Below are 19,318 nucleotides of genomic sequence, written 5' to 3' on the forward strand. Positions count from 1 at the left end.
TTCCTACAAGGTAAATCATCCAAATGAGCCCAGATCAAAAAGCTGTTGTCTTAGATAGATGGGCAACGCTGAATTGCTAAGATTTTTTTGGGTTACGCGAACTAATGTAGGCGGAGCATGGAGTCAAGCTTTGGCGATCATTTTGAGGAACCGCCGTGAAAGGCTGACAATGCACGAAACTTGTCATCCTACCATTGGCGTGTCGTTGGCAAAGGCATGCAGGTCCCTCATGTTGCTGTTGACTAGGCGTCGGATGTTCTTGACCTGAGCGCTGAGGTTCTGGTTGGCGGCGTAGGCGCACAACACGCCAATCCTGCCAAAGCGAACGACGACAACACACGTCCTGTTAGCTTGGCTGACCATGACGAGTTACTAACGGCAGGTGGGAGTATGCCCCAGTGTATCATCATCTCTATACATAGACTGCAGATGCAAAATGAGCTTAACATAGGCCTCTTTCAGGCGGCTATCAAGCATATATGTTGCATAATAAAAGATCCATCATTTATGTGCCTGTGTCTTTTACACAGAACCCAGCAAACCAAGCAAAGTGGGATATCCCCCAATCAGATTATGTCAGCAATCAGTATTTGGTATGACGTACAAAATCCTATGTTGAACAGAAACAATTGGGGTTGTGTGGGAAGAAAAATGCCGAAAACGTCCACATTTCGTAATGCCTTCATTTTGCAGGATCTCTGTGTCCAAGAGGATTTTGCTACCTCAGAATAAAATAAACAGACATAATAAAAAACCCTGGTAAACTTTGTCTCCATGTTCCGTTTATGTTCCGTTTAGAAATTATATATAATTAACATAGAGTATAATATGTGTATATATTATATGGATATGTTAAAATATGTATATGTCAAATTTAAAAAAAAATAAATACAATAGAGCATGAAGTTAAAAATAAAATAATTAAAATATGAAAAAAAAACGGTGTAAAAACAATAATAAAAATGTAAAATAAAATAGGTTTAAGAAATATATAAAAAATATAAATATAATATAGATGTGTACAATAAAACAAAAATTAAAACAGAATAAAAATATAAATATTTAAGAAATACAATAATATAAATTAAAACAAATATTTATTGAAGTATAAAATACAACATAAAAATTCATGGTGTTAAAATAAAAATTCAATAAAATACTGCAAGTTTAAAAAAAATATGATGCAGAATAACAAAATATTAAACAAACACTAAATCTAAACAACACAAGCACGAAATCACAAAAATGACTGGAAAGCTCCTAAATATTTGGAAAGAGGAAAAAAAGAACACATAGCCTACCGCAATCCTATTATTATTAAGATGATTACGGTATTTTATCATCACATTTGCTAGATGTTGAGTCAGCATTTTTAATCACTAAACTATTTCTCCTGGACAAAAAAAATCTAAATAGCACTGTGCATCTTTTATCGCGCTTTCTTTTGAGGCTTTGTCAACATATTCAAAATGAACCTTGCGGTCCCTTCGCCCTCATCAGGCAGACCTGAGCGGCTCGTCTCAGGCTTAATTAGCCTGAGCAACATCAAGGCGATGGCAGCCCATAATATTAAGCTGCTTCCATGACTCACCCTCAATCCCGGCAGAATTGTCAGCGCAGCAGCTCACAGCTAGGACTAGATATATATTTATATATTAAGCGCATGTGTGTGTGCTCATTTTCCAGCGCGTGAGTTGTAAACGAGCAACTTTGATCATCTGGAATCTTCATGAATGATGTAAAAGCGATTGTGTTTTTCTCTCCGACGGTGTACACAACATGCAAAGTGAGGCCCGGGCCTTTCTTCTGCGCATTTCATCTTTTCCGGTCCTGAGATGAACACCCTACAGGAAAATCCCCCCGACCTTCCCCTTTGTGTTTCTAATCCCGTTAATCTAACCTGTATGATCCTGCAGATGTTGTCGACGATCAGTCGAGGTGAGATGCTGACACCAAACAAGTGCCCTTGTAACTCAGACTGAATCATTGTCTACATTGGATATAAAAGGTCTACACAACCCTGTTGGAATGCCAGATTTTTGTGTGCATCGAGGGCGTGGGTTTGGGGTTCTGGGGCTGTGGACTTCTCCCACCAAGTGGATGTCTGGGGCCGCCGTCCTGTGGCCCCACCCTCTATACACCTCTGATCATTGGCGAGATATGTAGCATTATGAACTGAACAATGTCGTGTTTGATTGGTCAAATAATTACTAATTATGTATGTAATGGCTTTTCGTTGAATCAACTTAATAAAAAGGTAAAAAATATATACTGTTATTTGATATAGTATACTAAGAATTCATAGATAATTGGAATGAATGAGGTTATTATACTCCCGCGACCCTTGTGAGGAGAAGCGGTATGGATAATGAATGAATGAATGAGGTTATTATACTAAAAATAACTTAATATTTTAAAGATGATTTAATGGCTGTAAAATAACATGAAATAAAGCGAATAAATGACTCTCCAAATTAATGAATCGGTCAGAAAAAAATATTTTTCAAAATCAGCTGGAACACTATGAACCTGTTTTGTCTATGTGTGTGTGTGTGTGTGTGTGTGTGTGTGTGAGCCATTAACATACATATGTGAAAGCAAAGCACACCAAGCAAGTTGGCCTAATGATAAAAATCAAACACATGAATAATAAAATGCATTATTATTCTTACACAAACTAAATATAAATATACTAAAATTGTCATGAAGTAAATTTAAAAAAAATCAATCACAACAAAATAAAAATAAATTCAAATCAAATTGGTTCAGTACTATTTCTGAGATATGAAATGCGCTATATAAATAAAATTGTATTGTATTGTATATATCAGAGTTTAATTCATTAATACATAGACAATTTAATAATTAATTTACATTAGTGAGGGTTAGGGTATTAGCTAGTAACATATAATTCAACTATTTCTCAAACGGCCATTCAAAAGTCTAGAGGAAATTTAGGGGTGCACCGATCACAACTTTGTAGCCGATCGTCGATCTTTAAAAAGCGTGATCTGCCGATCCCGATTTTTGCTGAACCATATTTTTTTTTCAGAACCAACTGCATACAACTTCAATGTTCCAATCTTGTTGTAAAACATTGAACAATACCTGTGAAACAATACAAACAGGTTGTTTTCATCGCACACAAAGGAAAACACTATTACTCATTTCACAGCAGAAGAGGACAGTGTCTGACTTTGTCACACCTCCGCAGAAGAACATTAACAAGATTGAACAAGACATACAACTACTCAATCTTGGCTCTATTAAAAAACAAAAAAAACTAATATAAAATCTTGGTGGACGGCCTTGTCCTTGCCAAATGTTCCACTAGAGGGGGCAAGATTCACCTCCATTAATTGAGGCGAGGCTATGTAATTCCTGATTGAATCTGAGCCCATAGAGAAATGAAACTCAGCACTGTTTGCAAAAATGAAGAAGAAGGAGGGCATCAAACTAGAGTGAATGTAGGCCACTATTGGGGGTTGACACGGTCTGCCGGCTCCATAGCTCGTAGCGACGCTAACAATGGCCTGCATTCACAGATCGGGCTCCCCTCCCTGCTTCCACTAGAATGGAAGTGAACCTCCATCATCATCTCCACACAACAGCACAATAACAAGTGCAGCCTCACGGACAGTGCAGCCCTCTAAAGAGGCTTCTAGCTGGCTCTCACAAAGAGAAGATTTCAACAATAAATCACCCAATTGAGAAGATACCATCAGAGTCAGCGGGCTTGCATTTCACTCTGAAGGGAATCAATTGAAGAACAGTTTCATATTCAGGGAAACACAAAATAAATACGTTTCTAGGTGAATCATTAGGAACTTAGAAAATCAAGAAAATATCTCAAAAAGCTGACGTGGTACAAAAATGTAAAGGCAATTTGAAAATAAGAATCAAAAATGTGTTCAGAGACAAATGAAGCCATCTGTGATTAAAATTTGCTGTTGACCAGTGGCCCTACATCATCGGGTAGAATCCTCGTACCTCCAAAATCATCACTTATCAGGAGACCCCCAAAACGGCATGTTTGTTCAACCATTAACATTGCATCATCAAAGAGAACAGACCGTTTTCTGGAGACAAATAAACACATTTAGATTGGTCAGTAATTTGTAAAAATAACACCCACACGTGTGGGCTGACCAATAGAGGAAAAATATCAAATTGTGACACGGTAGGTTCCAGCCTGACGCCAGCAATATAACAACTGACATGAAGACTGCCAAATGAAGAGTGATGTAACTAACCAAAACCTGCTGCTACTTAAAATGACTGACATATAGACTGATCAATCAAGAGTGACTTATGCAGTATACTAAGGCTAAGGGAAGCATACTTGGTTTGACCCAAGGTACATTAAACAAGTTTTCTTCTTTAAAAACAAGTGCAGTCGGTTGCTTTGAAGCCGCGAGAAAAAATAGAAAAGTAATCCCCAAAGAAAAGGATTGTTGGAGTCAGAGATGGAAGAGAGAGCGCACAAGTCAAAGAAGCTTTTTTGTTCCGAGCTTCTCTTAATCGGAGACTCAAGAAATAAAAGAGGGATCAATCGACAGTATATTCTAATGTGGAGCTATTTATAAACTCAGAAATCCTCCCAGCCCACAGAGATGAACGATCGCCGCTTAGCCATAACCTACTGAATGGAGCACTCAGCTTTCACTTTCAGATTTTATTTTATGAAATGTAATTGAATGTTTATTTTAATGTATTTAATTTTATTCGTGCCGGCATCGATGTATTAATGTATTATATATACAAATACAGGAGGTCCTCGGGTTACGCAGTACTCGACCTACGCTGTTTCAACTTTACGACGCCTAGAGTCTCGTCCGCCATTTTGTCTCCAGCCAAATAGTGTGTGAGTAAAAAAAAAAAGCAGGACCTTCTAGCGATGCTGCCAAGACGAAAGCCATTACGGTGGAAACCAAGCTGGATATCATCAAAAGGTCGGAGGAAGGCGCAACGCTGACGAACATCGGATATTTATTTAGAGATTTAGTGGGTATATTCATCGATATTCGCGGCCGGACAACATGCCGGATAAACGGACGGTGGAAGGGCACCCGGCTGTAGGTGGAAGGCGATAAACGGACCGCAAATTTGGGGCTGCTCGATTATTAAAAAAAATATTAATCATGATTATTTTGGGTAATAATTGAAATCAGGATTATTCAAACGATCATTTGGTTTTTGGTACAATACAAGAAAGTGGTTAAACATAAAAACTACAAGACAAATTAATTGCTTTGAAACGCTATAATTATGTAAGTTCCTTTTGTTTTGGACCAAACAAAATTCATAAAATGCGTTATTAAAAAGGTGCAAATATACAAATTCAAGTATGATTTACTTAAATTGGATATAAAAGCATATTGATAATTTTGTAATCGTGGAGTGTAATAATCGTAATTGTAATTAAATTTTGATTAACCGCACAGCCGTAATATATATATATATATATATATATATATATCTATACATACATATACCTATCCCAGCAGTCTTCGGGCAGTAGGCGGGGGACACCCTGAATTGGTTGCCAGCCTATTGCAGGGCGATTTTTGTTAATAAATATAGTTTTTTCTCATTTTACAAAAACGTTCAAATATGACATAAGATACTATGCTATTAGGCTATAGGTATACGTACAATACTTTCTCAGAATGCCGTCACTGAAAAGCACAAACAGGAAACTACGGATGCTTTTGGTGAATGGCTAAGCCTGGGCGGAGGTCCGTGCGCCGCTGTGCCAGCCCCTGTCAGCGCGCTCCCTTCTCCCACTGTCATCTCTGACTCCTTTATATTTCCATCTCTGCGACTATTTTCTGCCTACGCTTGGCCCCCTCGCGGGCGTCATTTAGTGAATTTCACCGCCTCCTGTTAGTCAACTTATCGCAGCGTGACTCACTGGAAGATGTTTGTGCGTGTGCATGCTCAGATGACCATTCCTCTGCCATGCTAACATCTTATTATAATTATTAATATATCATTGTGTGAATGCTGAAGAACACCGACATTCTTTCCTTTTTATTATTCCACCCACTTTTTGTGCTTCCGCATTTCTTAACCAATTGCAATTCCACATCCAAAACCATATGGGCTTGGACTTCAGTCATTAAAATAAAAAAAAAAGTGTTTTTGCACAAATTCACATTTTCCACAAGAAAAACACCCACGCATTCCATTGAGTTCTGATTCCAACTTCAAACTGATCATCTCATTCAGGACATCTTGGGAACAACTTTTCACAAATTTTCCACAGTTTTCATTATTTCATAGTTCCATGTCAACATTCTCAAATGAAAGCAGTATTTGAATGTATGTCCCTCCTTGCACATTTCAAATGATATGAGATATTTTGCAGGTTGACCTTCCTCTTTCCACATTTCCTGACCAATTCAAATCAAATCAAATCAAATCATATCAAATCAAATGTATTTATATAGCACTTTTCATACAAAAAAGCATTCCAACTTTAAAGAGTTCTGCACATTTAGTACAATCTTGGGAACTATTTATCATATCCCCCAAATCACATTTTCACAATAAAATTCCCAAATGAAGCAACATTTTACACGTTGACGTCCTCCTTCCACATTTCTCGACTAATTCAAACTATTCCAACTCCCAAATGTTTGGCTCAGTCAGAAAACATACATGACTATTTACAACATTCAACAAAATCTAGATGGAGATATTTTACAAATCCAACCCATATCATTTAATATATCTCTAAATTCTCTATTATTTCTCTAATATTTAATATGTTTTTTTTCCAATCTCACATTTAACATTTTTTTAATTTTTACATTTGAATTCAGTCTCCATTATTCCAATCACTTTCTACTTTGTAGTTTATATTCATGAGCGGGGAATGTTCCCTCCTTCAATGATATTAAAATAATAATCATAATAGAAGCAATGTTGTAGTTTGGTGTTCATCTTGAATTGCTACAGGGTCCAAGTGAGGCATTTAATGGATTTGAGGGTGGGCGGATGGCATCGACATTATCATTAATTAGACCCCCGTAGGATTGTTGCAGTGGGGGGTTTGCCTGGCTCGTCATGTTGCGACCTTTTGCGCTAATGGTGTTAGACAGCCTGCGACTTAAATAGAGTGTGGAAATGCATGCTGGGTAACAACATGAGACAAGTTGTCTTTTGACGCACTTGCAAAAATAACAATAATGTTGATTTCATTACGGTTCATTTGTTTGAATTTCTTAAGACACAAGAGGCTAATTAGCGCGCAGAAATTGGGTCGTGCGTTAGCACTACATTCAGTTTATGCTCGAATGTGGATATATTTGGAAAGATTTAGTACGGGGGAATGCATATCCATATAATGTATGTCCATGTGCACATATGGACATTTTTGGATGGTTTTGCACCAGAAAATGCATATCTATTCCATATGTATTGTTGGTGCTAAACCATTCCAAAATGTGCCTTTTCACAAACCAACTGATTTGGATATGGATTTGTCAGTGCCAAACCATTCCAAAATGTCCATCCTTGTCAAATAAAACCTGTCGGGATATGCAGTTTCTGGTCCTAAACAACTCCAAAATATGCACACAAACACAATCATGGAGGATTGCATGTACAGTGTTACCTTGACCTAGAAATTTAATTTGTTCCCTAACCAATATCGTAACTCGCTTTACTCAATTTATCCATTCCGGTAATAAAGAAAAAGTGTCACTGTATCATATCCAAGCATAGTAGAACATAATGAATGAATGAATGTAAAGAGGTAAACTGGTTTTGTAAAGTGTAATTACTGTACCTAAAAGTAGTATTTGTGTGTTGGATGTGTGCCTTTAAGGGGTGTGGCCTAGTGGGTGAAGCTAGAGTCACTAGACTGTACTTGAGTGGTGGCATATCTCAAGCTCACTTGCAACTCATATTTTGGCTCACACACAAAAATAAACACTAAGTGACAGCTTAGAGCTCGAAAAACTTGTACGTTCCACATCCATACACACTGGTGACATGTTCTGGTGCATTTGTGTCAGTGGGAAAAGAAAGCGTTGCCATGGCGATGAGGCAGGGGTGTATTTACTTTGACGAGTGCTGACTTTCCTCCGTGATTGGAATGAGTCTTATTGGAAATTCCAAAGGACGACGAGCAGACACCAGGGAGCGTCGTTACTTATTAAAATCTCCCCAGCGACCGAAGCAGACGCTGGAGTGAAATGAGGACCAAAAACAACCTCACGGCACTTTTTTTTCCCTTTTTTTAATCATCCCCACTTGTCTTCTAGAAAATTTATGTTTTCTCTCCAGGAACACTTTGAATCAAGTTGGATCCAGATAGAACCAGAAACACCCAGAGAGAGTTGGATGAGCTTGCAAAAGTAAAAGCGGATGGTGGTAGATGACATCAGAAAATGCATATCCACATATCTTAATTAATTAAATAATCTGCAAATATGGACTTTCTGGAATGCTTTAGCACAAGAAAATGCACATACAGTACAACAGTGTCTTGTGAAGTTTCTGAAGTTACGAGCCGTTGTTCGACGAATTTTATTGATTTGATGAGAACAAACATTTCAGATAATAGAGCTGTACGGTGGCAATTGGGAACTCGACTCAACTTAACTCACTTCAGTTTTGCATATGGACAATTTTTTTGAAATAAGAGGGCTCAGGCTGTTTATTGCCACTCCCAGTTCAAGTTTACTGTCGAACTAAACATTGAACAAAGTGAATTACTTGTGTATTTAAAACAACCATATAACTTTGACTTAAAGTCCGTTAGCTTAATGCTAAATCACAATGCAAAACACCATAAACGTGCTTAACGGGTATTGCAGTGTTACAACCCTTTCGGCAATGGAAAGTTGAACACAAACAGTGGAGCAACACATATAGACAAACAATTCAACAATACGCACAGGAATATACAAATCTACAAATAACAACTTTTATTACTGCGAGTGCTGAAGACACTCAGTAGTTATGTGCAGTTAACCCCCGCTGTTCACCCAGGATTGGCCCACGAATAACAAAAATCATCATATAATGATAATGTTAAAATGCATTGGGAAAGAAGAAAATAAAACAAAATTCTTAAGAAAAAAATCCACAAATGATAGCCAGCCACTATACGTTTTTCAAAGAAAATAGGGGGGGAAATGGGGGGAGAAAATCAGAAAAACGCCTCCCGCAAATATTTTTAAAATATTGAAAAGAAATCCGCTAATATGTGAAAATCTCAGAAAAACACCCCCCAAAAAAATATTCAAAAATATTGAAAAATCAGCCATAAAAACATGCCTCTTATGAGTATAGAAACCGTTATTTGTATGTGACAGTTTGTACTTACGCACTATTTTTACATCATATACGTGGCACACTCACGTGACGACCAGCGAGGTGGAGAAGAGCAGTGTTCCCAGCAGGCCTCGTCGACAGTCAGCGTTCTTCCTCTGCCGCTGGTGCATCTCGCCGCCGCAGTTGTCGCAGCATCGGCACAGGCAAAAGAAGAGGCCCACCACGGGTACCAGGACGGTGAACAGGACGCCCACAGCCGCGCAAACCAGGAAACCCACCTCGTAATAGACCGCCTGGGAGACGGAGGGAGGGATGAAAGTCAGGGATTGCCATTGGGTGCATACAAGAAGAGTGGTTTAACACCAGAAAATACAGAGCCATTGATATTTAGGATTCGTTTTTGGAATGGTTTCGCACCTATCGTCGCATATGCAAATACAGATATTTTGTATTGGTTTAACACCACAAAAAACATGGACATACAGTAAATGCATGCAATAATTTGGAATAGTTAATCACCAAAAACAAACATTATATCCATTTGTGTTTATGTACAAGTGTAGACATATTGAAATGGTTTAGCAACAGAAAATGCATATTCATTTGTCTATGTACAAAAATTGACATAGGATGGTTTGGCAATATAAAATAAAATTCTAAAGTGTTTAGATAAAATGGCAGAAGTTCTATAATGTGTACTGCATTATGTGTAATTCTGGAATGCTTTATTGTGCAAATGCAAAACAGACATTTTAGATTGGTTTATCACTACAAAAAAAATGTGCGCGCAAACACTGTATGGTTATTTTGAAATGGTTAGCACCCCAAAAAAATGCATAATCAGTTGTTTATGTGCAAAGATAGACATTTTAGAACATCCACAAGCATATGTTAGAATGGTTTGGCACATTAAATGCAAATACAAATTTGTCTAGTTACAAGTGCACCAAATTTTGGAATGGTTCATCATGCATTTGGACATGGTTAAGTGCTTGAAAATGCATACCTGTACAAATAATGTACAAATCTGGATGTTTTGGAGTGGTTTATAAAATGCAAGTCCAAACGTGTACATAAATAAATGTACACATTCTGCAAATGTTATCATCAAAAATGCAATGTTTATGCATAAATGTGAACATTTTTGAAGGGGTTGTGAATCTGAAAATACTGTACATACAAGTGCAAATATGGACGATTTGGAATGGTTTATCACCATGAAATTCATATTCCAAAGTGTTTATATACAGTACAAGTGTTGACATTCTGGAATAGTTTAGCACCAGAAAATGCATATCGATGTGCTCCTTTTCAAGTCTGGACATTTCAGGATCAGAAAATGAATATCCAGTTGTGTTGGGTGTGCAAATGAGGAACAATGTAGAAAGAGGAAAAGTTAGAGGGCACCAGAGAATGCGTTGATGAATTAATCTAACTTTGTCTCTATTGTGTGTCCAAATCGGATTTAGTGTACACAATACAAGGTCAAGAATTTGCTGAAACTGTAAGAAAAGTCTAATAATGAACCATTATGTGGTGTTATTAAATATTATCAATGCCATGGAAAGCACATTATTTTTGGCGTGTGTCCAATGTGTGTATCCCTGTGAAGCTGCCGCATCACTAATGAAGGCGGAAAGACAGAATTTTTGATGAAAGGATGGACTTCCAGCAGAGCAGCCGCAGAGAAAGTTGGACTTAAATCAGTATCCAAAGCTTGAAGAAAATAACATAAAAGACAATAAAAGAAAAAGGCTAAAATTACAGTTTCATGGAATGTATTGCATTCTAAATCATCATATGAAATCAGCATTTTACCCCCACTGTCTCATCTTGTCAAAATAACAACAAAAATGTGTTTTTTTTCTCTCTCTATGGCTTACAGCTCATACTATTTTTGGATGATTTGCTTTGTTTTGGCGAAAGCCCGAAGGAAGAATGTGACCTTCCACAAAGATGAGGTGGCGGCGTGTCGCTGTAGTTAAGATGTTAAAAATCACCAAAACAGCCGCCGGAGCGTCTTTGGGCGAGAGGAAGGTTCCAGCTTCGTGCTTGGAGAGAACTCATGCAAAATTCGACTCTACTTTCTTGCATATTGGGAGTGGTTAAGCACCATAACAAAGCATTTCAACAAATGTTTATGCATCAATTAGGACATTTAGGAAGGGTTTATCGCCACAAATTGCAGATGAAAACAGCACGTGTTTATGTGCAAATGTGTTCATTTCTGCAGTGGTTTAGGACCACAAAAACTGCATATGCAGATATTCACATGAAAACATCTACAGTTTGAAATGGTTTTGAGCATCCAGAAATGGTTACTTGTAAAGTTGAACATTTTGGAATGGTTCATGACCAGAGATGCAGATCCATAAGTAGTATTTGGGATGATTTAGCATTGGAAAAATGCACAGATGTGGTTATTTTTTAATGGTTAATTCCTAGAAAATACACATTAACATGTATTTATGCACAATAGTGGACATTACCAGAATCGTTTAGCACCAGAAATGCATATCCATAAACATTAATGCGCGAAGGTATGGAAAGCTTTTAAGGTTTAAAGAAAAATGCATACCTATATTTGTTTATGCACAAACTCTGACATTTTACAATGTTTCTGACCATACAATGCAAATAGCTACCAGTATGTTCAAGCAACCAATCCATATAGGAGTGCTTCTCGGATGTTTTGAGTTTTCTCAAAACTGTCTCTTTGGGGCTCTTCAGTCGAGGGATCAATGCAGGACTTAAAAAAAAAAAAAAGGAAACCGAGGTACTCAAACAACACACAAACAAGCCATAAGGACCGGTAACAGTCTGTACCCTATGGCACTGCACTATAAACACTCAAACCATTGCAGTACAACTTTGAAAGCCTATGATATTGAACATATTCCCAAGTCCATAAGGGGAGGGGATGGATTAAAAAGACTACTACAGAGGGAATCTTATTGGATTTATACATTAAGAGCCACAGAGTTTCCTGGTCTCAATGGCAAACTGGATTTTATCCCTTTCATTTAAGGTCTTTTTTGTAAAAAGGATATTGTTAATAACTGTATATATTAATTGACAATTGTGATTTATTTTTAGTAGCTGCTTTTCTAATGTTACCGATTGGATGCTTTGCACCAGCTGACTGCATGGGTCCAGCCCACATAGATCATGTGACCTACTTGTGTAAAAGCAGGATCATGCTAGTCCACTCAAGCTTGCCCTGAAGAAGGCCTACCAAGGCTGAAACGCGTCGGCATTATCTCCAACTAGCCATGTTAAAATAAAGGCCTTTTAATCCAAAATACTTTGTGTGCCTCAGTTTCCGTTTTTTTTAAGCTACCAGTATGTATTTCTGCAAAAAATGTGACATTTCTGGAATGGTTTAGCACCAGTAATTCATATCCAGAAATATTGGTGCAAAGGTAGGTATTTTGGAATGTTTTAGCACCAGAAAATGCCCATTCATATGTGTTTGCCTGCAAATGTAGACATTTTTTATAATGCTTTAGGACCAGAAAATTAATGTCCATGTGTCTTTGTGTACACGGGTGGACATTTTTGGATGGTTTAGCACAAATGTCAAATGTTACATAGCTTGTATGACAATTTAAAATGTCAAAAACATGAAAAGCATGAGGTGTACTGTAAATCACCTTTGTGTCAGGCGCATTACTTATCAAAGTTAAGAGTTAACTGACTTTTACACAAATATGACAGTTACTTCAAACATTGCCAGTGCAGTTAATATAGTTTACACGACACACATTACAATATTCCCGTTGGTAAAAATTAGAGATTCCATTACATTTGAATAATTAAAGGAATATATCACTCCCTAAAGGATGCTAAGAAGCACTAAAACAGGTGTAAAATGTTTGCTTGAAGTGGAAGTCAACGCAAACATTTTTTTTTTTCAAGAATATGTTGTATGCAAGCCCACTAGTTGAAACAGGGCATTCTGATAAATATTGCATATGTGGAATAAGTGCTAATCCACTCGTTTTTAGCCATCTCTGAGGGCGGCCATTTTGTCTTCTGTCTACTGAAAATGACATCACAGCTGCTCACAACGACCAATCACGGCTCAGATTCAGAAAACATGTCAGCCGTGATTGGTCGTTGTGAGCAGTTGTGATGTCATTTTCAGTCGACTGATGACAAAATGGCCGCCCCCAGAGATGGCTAAAAACAACTGCATTTTGCTGCTTATCTTATATTCCACAAACTCAAAATTCATCAGAATGCCGCGTTTCAACTAGTGGGACTGCTGGGAACATATTCTTGAAAAAAATATGTTTGGCTTGACTTCCTCATTAAAAGGGTGGGGGACAAAATCGTGCATTTTATGGATAACGATATAAATGAAAAAGGGAGTGTCTTTCACATGAGGAGTGGTGAAATTTGTTTTGGACTTTTCGATTTTACCTGCAGGCTCAGCACTATGTTCTCTGGCTGAAGGAGATATCAGATGGTTTCACATGAAGAAGAAGAAGAAGATGCATGCAGAAGACAAAGCATTAAAACACAAGCGTCAAAGAAAGAGCAGGAGCAAACAAGCAACAATGCCAACTGAAGAGGAAATAATAAAAACAAGAGAAATGTGGCATGCGTACAGATAAACAAACGTCTGGGGATTTATTTGATGTACCGTGAGGAAAATTTGGCATGTCATTCAACGTGTGATTTCTCAAGTGTTTGCGCCTTTGAAAGCTATCCCCTCACCTTCTGATATTCAGTCTGAAGGGCTCCAAACTTGTCCTTGGCCAGTCTGATAAGAAGATCTGCAAGACATTGTGAAAAGAGATTGGTCATGCACTGTGATTAAGTCGCAGAGCATGCAGAGGCTGCTGCTCATTTCAAAATGACAATCCACATATATAAACACATGGATAAGCATTTTCTGTCCACATTGTCACATAAACATGTATGAATAAGCATTTTCCAGAAATTAACCATCCCAAAATGTATACATTTTCACACATTCCAAAATATACATATTTTCACACAAACAGACATTGATATGCATTTGATTGTGCTAAACCGTTTTAAAAGACCCAATCTTTTCGATAAGTCCACATAAATATCCATTTTGTCGTCCTACTTTCAAAGTAGTACTTTGTACATACAGAGAACATACATGAACATGCATTTCTCATGCTAAACTATTCCAAAATGTCCCAACTTGTAAAGTATATAAAAATACATAAATGTAAATTTCTGGTCTTAAACTATGCCGAATTACTCACATAATGCTGGTGCTAAACCATTCCGAAATGCCCATTTCTTTTCTGAATATATATTGATATACATTTTGTCGCAATACTTTGTACACAAACATACCGTAAACATACATTTCTGGCGCTAAACTATTCCAAAAATACCCACTTGCACATTTTTTGGGACGCTAAACCATTCCAAAATACCCAGCCTTTTCTATGAATACAATACAATTTTGACATTTTGATGTATATTTCCTGGTGTTAAAAAATCCCAAATTGTGGGTCCAGGACACACACGGGAACATGCATGCGCAATGTAGACATGTCATACAATTACATATGATACAAATATTCTTTGCAAGCTAAAATTAATAACTGCGACCTTACCAAACAGAAAAAAAGTCCAAGGCACACAGAGAAGCACAAATATACTGCCAGAGCTAAAAAGTGACGTTGACTGGACTTTTGTCAGCCAAAATCTGCCACATTTCCCCAGACCAAAATTTTCCCTCTTGGGTTGGAACTGACAAGGTCAAAAATGTTGATGAATTCCTTTTGAACCTGTTGACTGCTTACTTCAACATTTCTTCACCGAAAAAAAAATTCTGGGTTTCAACTCAAACAGGCTAGTGCTGTACTGCAACTTAACTAACTTTGTTTTGTTTTTTTCTAGTGGTTCTGTTTATTTCTATTATGCAGCTGGCAATTATGGTTAACTAGTGAGACGAGCGATCACGTTAATTGTAATGTGACAAAAAAACAACAACACTGAAGGTCAAGCTTGTCGTCTGGTTACAGTTAGCGAACACTTGATGATTGTCTAAGCAAGCAAAGTTTGGGAAAGGTCAGTGTGTCCTACTGTATGTGGCAGTTCTTGTGTGACTTTGTATGGCTTTTGTCGGCATCTATTGTGGGCCAGGTGTAAAATGATCAGGGCTTTGGGAAGGAAAGCGAAAAAGGGAAAACTGCATAAAGAAGATCTTTGAGCTTTTTGTGTGGTGGTGGGTTTCCCCTCCAATGACGAAACAATGCCAGTGTTACCTGTGTTATGTAAAGTGCACTAAAAAGGCAAGGTACGGCAACGCAGGTCAGGGAAGCTTTATATATGGTATTTAGCGCATATAGCGCATACACAAGGCAAAGACACAACACCTGGAAAGCATTTACAAGTGCAACCACTAGAAACATTCACAAGCAAAACAGTGAAAATAAAAGTAAATGGAGCCTATCCCAGCTGTCTTCGGGCAGTAGACGGGGTACACCCTGAACTGGTTGCCAGCCAATCGCAGGGAACACTGAGGCAAACTAATATTCGCACTCACAAGTGTGCAATTAACCTACTATGCATGATTTTGGAATGTGGGAGGAAACCGGAGTACCCGGATAAAACCCACGCAGGCACGGGGAGAACATATAAACTCCACACAGGAAGGCCAGGGCCAGAATCGAACCCACGGCCTCCAAACTGTGAGGCGGACGTGCTAACCAGTCGACCACCGTGCCGCCTCAAAATGTTTTCATTCAACTTCTTTAATGAACAAATAAATGTGATTTACCACAGATAACATTTTCTTAGTTAAATAAAATGAAATAAAGCTAATAAAAATAAAATTATTATTAGAGTATAAGAGTGTGTGTGCGTAAATATTTTCTGACAACATGAGTGACTTGTTGGCCCAGTATCCTGCTACAATTTTCTGATCAGATTCTTCTTCGTATATAGAAGCTATCGGACGAGCTCAGTTCAAACATAAAATTAGCATTGCGGCGCTCAAAGTGCTGAACGCGGCTCGTCGTGTCAGGACTGGAGCTTATCCTCACGTCTTATGACTCGCTCTGCATTAGCGCCGAGGAGCTAAAAGGCTGAAAGTGTATAAAAAATAAATAAATAAAGCAGACGAGGGAGACACAAGGAAGGGAAAAAAACATCTGTGAAGTGAATAGAAATGTGCCGAGCGGCCTGGCGCGGATTGCGAATGAAGAAAAGCAGAAGTGAGAGGTGAAACACGACATGAATGAATAGATGGATGCGCAAGGAAAGTAGAAAAACTAATCAAGTTGCTCTAGACGCCACCAGACTCTAATATCAGCCAGCTCGCTAAGCTCCATGCTAACCGGCTTACGGAACAAAGTAGGGGGAAAATAAATATGGAATATGTAAGCCAGGCCAGGACACGCTGGCACGCCGCTAAACTTCATTCAGCCTTGCGCCGCTTGTACGACGACAAAGCAAAAAGCCGCTTGGGGATTTTGGCTACGCCGTTATCTCTGTGAATTTGATCTTCCGAGTCGCGATCCACGTGGAATTGGACCACAGGAAGCGAAATGCCCCTCGGCATAAACCGGCAGTTTGCTGATGCTCTCAATCTTCAGACACTTCGGAAAAGTACAGACTTACAGGCAAGAAAGATTAGTTGATCATTTGTCTTGTTTTGTAGTTGGTGTAACCCCGCCTCCAACATGTTGTTTGGGTGGTTGGTTCGAATGCAGGTTGATTTTACCTGAAGTAAATATGGTGTCAGAAGTGGGACCACAAGCACTGGCACACCAAGTTGGAAGCTCCTTGGTCATTATTCCCCTGTTCTACCCTGTAGACTTGTGATAGGTTTGTGATTGGTTGCATTTTTATGTATGAAAAGTGCTATATAAATAAAATGTGATTGATTCTTTTTTTTTTCTTTTTCTAATTATCTATTTATTTTTTATTATAATTTTTTTTTTTTAATGTTTTGCTTTGAATGTTTTAAAGCACTTTGAGTTGCATTTTTATGGATGAAAAGTGCTATATAAATAAAATGTGATTGATTGAAATAAATGTGATTGATTGATAAGATCTGGTTTAAGGGTACTAAACATTTTTGATAAATGGTGTTAGAATGGTGTCAGAAGTGGGATCACAAGCAGGAGGGACCAAGTTGGGAGCTGGCTACCACAACAAACATGAATCGTTAACGGCAGGGTCAATCTACAAGGTTTTCCAACCCAATAGATACAGATTTAAATTTGGGTTGAGTTTAAACAAAATCCTCACTAAATGGTGTCTGAAGTGGGATCACAAATTGTCCGTGGCATGCCCTGTTGGAGCTAAGTTGGGAACATGGTCAATAGAAAGACTTTTCAACACACTCAACTGCTGATCAAATTTGATTTGAGGGAACGGAATTTTTGTGACAAATGTGTCAGAAGTGGAACCACAATTCAGGTTGGAAGCAGGCTTTAGTGCAATGGTCAGTGTTCAGGTGTTTCCAACCACAAGACTTGTGATCAAGTCTGATTTGAGGGTACTCAACTTTCATGACAGATGGTGTCAGAAATAGATGATCCCACAGCACAGATGCCATTTGTGGCAAGCCCGGTTGGAAGCTGGTAACCATACCAAAAGAGAATAATCATTATACAGGTCATGCAAGCCACATCGCGTTTACCCAACTTCCGTGATTAATGGTGTCAGAAGTGGGAATATTTGCAACCCAATATCCCGGCTCTCGTTTGTGGATACTCCTCCTCAAGACTTCCATGGGACAAAAAGAAAATGACTTTCATCTCAAACATCAATGTTAGGGATGAGCGAGGTATCGGTATCAAGGAATCGGTGTCTGATGCCAATACAAGCCACCGATACTTAAGGCCCCCCCCAAAAAATCTGACATGAAGTAGGTCTTTGTTGCCATGCCCTGTCATGTACAACGCAAAGACAGAAAGGTCTTTGTTCACAATTATCTGTCATTGTGTTAATATAAGTACTGTGATATCGTGCTTGGTATCGGTATCGGTGACAATTCAAGAGTGAATAGTCGTACTGGTATCGGTCTGAAAAGAAATCTTATTCAACATCCCTAATCAATGTTTACTTCAACAAAAATCTGTCAAAAAAGTTATTTGAAGACAGCCTCAGCACAACACAACAATGTGAAGCAACAATATGCCACTCTGCCACCACTACACTTAATAGCGCGCATGTGTGTGTGTGTGTGTGTGTGTGTGTGTGTGTGTGTGTTCCAATCTTCCTCCTCTGCTTCATGAGCACACAGTAAAACAAACACCTCCGCATAAGGTCAGAACTGTTACCATAGAATCTGTTACTATGGAGTGAGAATCTGCATTCTAACGCCACACAAGCTCTTTCCTTCCTACACACGTGTGCTTGGCATGTTCACCAGATGCGTCCTGCCTCCCGTGCAATAAAAATAAAAAAATAAAAAGTGCTCACGTGCGCAGCTGCCAGTGCGCCCGACTGACCACATGAGCATCTGCGAAGAAAAAAAGAAAACTGTGGCATGTTTGCGGCATGACAGCCTCCCCCTCGAGTGGGAATCGCATTGATGGGAGACGAGCTGCCGTCGCGTCAGCTAAACTCAAACGGGCTGAAATCGATGTAGTGGGTCTGGATGTGACATGGGTGTGAGGTGACACATAGTAGTAGCTGGGAGTCACTACTTACGATGATGTAACATTACACAACAATGCAATTTTGAATGAACCCATGTGCCTCAATGCAGCTCCACGCTACCATGCAAATAAACCCTGGATGGCGTTAAAGAGGTTGAAAGTTGACCTATAGTGTCAGAAGTGGGATTATCAGTGACAAGGTCATCCGTGGCGTGCCCAGTTTGGAAGCTGGCTACCTAACTCTTTGGCGGCATGGTCTATTAACCTGGATATTTCAACCCAATTGACCCAGGTTCAAATGTAGGCTGCGTTTACACATCATCCATGACAAGTCAGAAGTGGGATCATGAGTGGTGAGATTATCTTTGGTGTGCCCAGTTTGGAAGATGGCTAGCTGGTTCTTTAGTGGTTCAATAAGTGAA

The 19,318-nt window shown here is 38.6% G+C and overlaps 1 protein-coding gene across 12 annotated transcripts in view; it reads right to left on the reverse strand.

Annotated features, from left to right (window-relative positions):
- Window positions 1–19,318, reverse strand: part of prom1a (prominin 1a) — a 55,057-nt gene that overhangs the window by 26,062 nt on the left and 9,677 nt on the right. For 9 of the 12 annotated variants that reach the window (XM_086055930.1, XM_086055997.1, XM_086055989.1 and 6 more), the window contains exons 2-5: window positions 14,011–14,069; window positions 13,714–13,740; window positions 9,376–9,581; window positions 193–313 (exon numbers count right to left, since the gene is read on the reverse strand). In XM_086055930.1, coding sequence (XP_085912056.1) covers window positions 193–313; window positions 9,376–9,581; window positions 13,714–13,740; window positions 14,011–14,069 — 413 coding nt within the window. The remainder of the gene's footprint in view (window positions 1–192; window positions 314–9,375; window positions 9,582–13,713; window positions 13,741–14,010; window positions 14,070–19,318) is intronic. The other 3 variants (XM_086055957.1, XM_086055972.1, XM_086055980.1) reach the window with 1 other exon arrangement.

The sequence above is a fragment of the Filicampus tigris genome, chromosome 2, assembly GCF_054856515.1.
Source record: "Filicampus tigris isolate MCC_2025a chromosome 2, RoL_Ftig_1.0, whole genome shotgun sequence".
NCBI classification, from domain to species: domain Eukaryota; kingdom Metazoa; phylum Chordata; class Actinopteri; order Syngnathiformes; family Syngnathidae; genus Filicampus; species Filicampus tigris.